General features: G+C 28.9%; 1 protein-coding gene across 2 annotated transcripts; it reads left to right on the top strand.

Annotated features, from left to right (window-relative positions):
- The first annotated feature begins 336 nt into the window (after positions 1-336).
- LOC111416621 (succinate dehydrogenase, subunit D) lies at positions 337-1460 on the top strand. Of its 2 annotated transcripts, none has more exons than XM_023048693.2 (4): positions 337-490; positions 577-874; positions 936-1151; positions 1280-1460. In XM_023048693.2, exons 1-4 carry the CDS (start codon positions 448-450, stop codon positions 1281-1283), a joined length of 561 nt encoding a protein of 186 aa, XP_022904461.2. In that variant the 5' UTR covers positions 337-447; the 3' UTR covers positions 1284-1460. The 2 variants fall into 2 exon arrangements, with proteins under 2 accessions (XP_022904461.2, XP_022904453.2); XM_023048685.2 differs by having other exon boundaries at positions 936-1216.
- The last annotated feature ends 1095 nt before the right edge of the window (positions 1461-2555 follow it).

Below are 2555 nucleotides of genomic sequence, written 5' to 3'. Positions count from 1 at the left end.
AAGTCATTTGGTGCCTAGTACCAACCGGTAGTAATTAAATAATTTCTTTATGGATTGATATACATATAAAATGTTGTTAATAGTTTATTTAAGCCGTATGTCTTTGGAATTATTTTATAATCGTAAATTAATATCTAAAATATATAAATACTTAATACTAATTTAAATTGTTTATGTAGATACCAAGAATTATTTATGGTATACGTCAGCAACAGTAAAAATATAAATTTAGTTATATATTTACTATATTTAAATTAATTTTAATTTTAAATTGTTAATGTTTTAGTTATTTTTATATTTAAAGGTTTTGTTTACGTCCTAGACGAACTTCACATCTAAAATTTTTATATTTGACAACCAGTTCATTTCTAACTGTCAATTAGTCAGTTTCTTTCCTGTAATTCAACAAGAAAACAGGTTCAAAAAAGGGGTCTTTTGATCATTACAATGGCTTTAGCTACAATTTTACGTAACGCAGCCAGACCATTAGGTATTATAATAAAACCTATGACATAACCTTAAAAATAACTGTTTTTGTTACATAACCTTTTTACCGGAAAATAATTTTTTTTTCAGTTGCTAATTCGTTCAAATTTTCGCCTGTAATACGTAATGCACCGTTTATTCGACATTCGGCGAACGTTTCAATGTTTCAAAACCAAGGTACATATTTAGGACTGACTGGTTTAAATCAAATTCAGCCAAAAATTCAACAAAACCAGGTACGACAAGCTCATATGGATCATGGTTTATTATGGACTGTTGAAAGGGCTTGGGCGGTAGGTCTTCTTGTTATTGTGCCATTAACTATTATAACACAAAGTACCATTATGGATGATATATTTGCTATTACTACGATTATTCATAATCATTGGTAATATTATTTTATGAAATCTCTTGGAAGTGGTAAAAAATTAAAAAGATTGTTTTTAAAGGGGTCTTGAAGCGATAGTAATAGATTATGTCCGACCTGTAATATTCGGCGAAACCATTCCTAAAATTGCATTGATGATTTGTTATGCCTTCTCTGCCATTATTTTGGGTGGATTACTTTATTTCAATCATAATGATATTGGAATTGGAAAGGCTATTGCTAATTTTTGGAATATAAGATCATTGCCACCTTCCTCCGGGGGAGCCCAAGAAAAAAGGTCAGATAGCACTGAAAGTAATGAATGTTGAAAATTTTTGAAAAAAAAGCTAATACAATTGAAAAGTAATTGTGATGTTTATTAGATAAAATTTTGAATTGTTTGTTTTAATTATTATCTTTTTTTAGATAAATTTATAATCTTGAGGCCATGGATTATTCTTCTTAACTTAATTCTTTAAAGTATTGTGAAACAGGATTAAATAACTTTTCAGGTCTATTTTCATCTGGAGATATGTAAATTATCTAATTTTATTTAAAATTATTTTTGTTTCTATTGAATGAGTGTTAATAAAAGATTCTAAAAATATTTCTTAGTGGTGTTTATATTACGGATGGCAATAAAAACCGGCCTTGATATTGCTTGTGGCTGATCAGCTCATTTCATTGCAGATCCAGTTCTGGCCGAATTATCCAGCAAATTCGACCGGATCGAATTGCAAAGAGGAAAAAAAATTTTGTTACTGATTTTTCAAACTTATCTCAGCATAAATAATGCGTTGGATATGTTGAAACCACTAAATCGCACGAACTTTATATTCTAACTATAGAAGTTAACTAATTATTCCCATTTTTATGTAAAAATTATCCTTTTCCTAAATTAAAAATTTTTCAAATTCAATTTACAATATGTAACTATAGAAACCAATAAAATAAAATAAGAGTTACAACTTATGTTAGTGAAAAATATACGGACAAATCAAATTAAAATATGGCTAATTGAATACTTCCTCTGTCTGATAATAGTTGCTACATTTCAGTTTAATGTAAAAATTATTATAAATATGAAATGCACAAGCGATTTATCTAGATACATAAGGTAGACAATATAACAATCAAAGTGTGCCATGACCAAAACCGACTTATGTAGCTATTGCACTTGTTTTGTGATAATTAGTTTCCTTATGTCAAATTTGAACGATTTAACCGCTATACATACATTCATTCAAAATGGACAAAAATATTTCGGAATACATTTAAACAGGTGGAAAAAAGTGTAAAAAGTTTAACAACGACCAACGTAAGCAAATCTTACATTATTTATTACAAAATGTCAGTCAAGGAAAACTTAAACGAGACGCGATAAATGCCGCTGCACGCAAGTTTTGCAGTCGTTCAACGATCTCCAAATTGTGGAAACGAGCTAAAGGTTGTCAAAATAACAATTTAGTCATTAATGTTGATTCCCTTAAAAAAAGACGTGGACGGAAAGTCAAAGATTATAGCCAGCAAATTGCAAACATTTCTTCTCTTCCTTTGTATAAACGAACTACATTAAGGTTATTAGCTTACGCATGTAAGGTGTCATAAAGTACATTGCATGACAGATTAAAGAAAGGAAAGAAAATAAAAAGAATCACTAGTTTTGTTAAACCATTGTTAACTGAAGAAAATAAAAAGCGAC

Source organism: Onthophagus taurus, chromosome 7, assembly GCF_036711975.1.
Source record: "Onthophagus taurus isolate NC chromosome 7, IU_Otau_3.0, whole genome shotgun sequence".
Classification (NCBI taxonomy): Eukaryota; Metazoa; Arthropoda; class Insecta; order Coleoptera; family Scarabaeidae; genus Onthophagus; species Onthophagus taurus.
The sequence above is the reverse complement of the archived record's forward strand: the minus strand, read 5'-3'. Positions and strand labels throughout refer to the sequence as shown.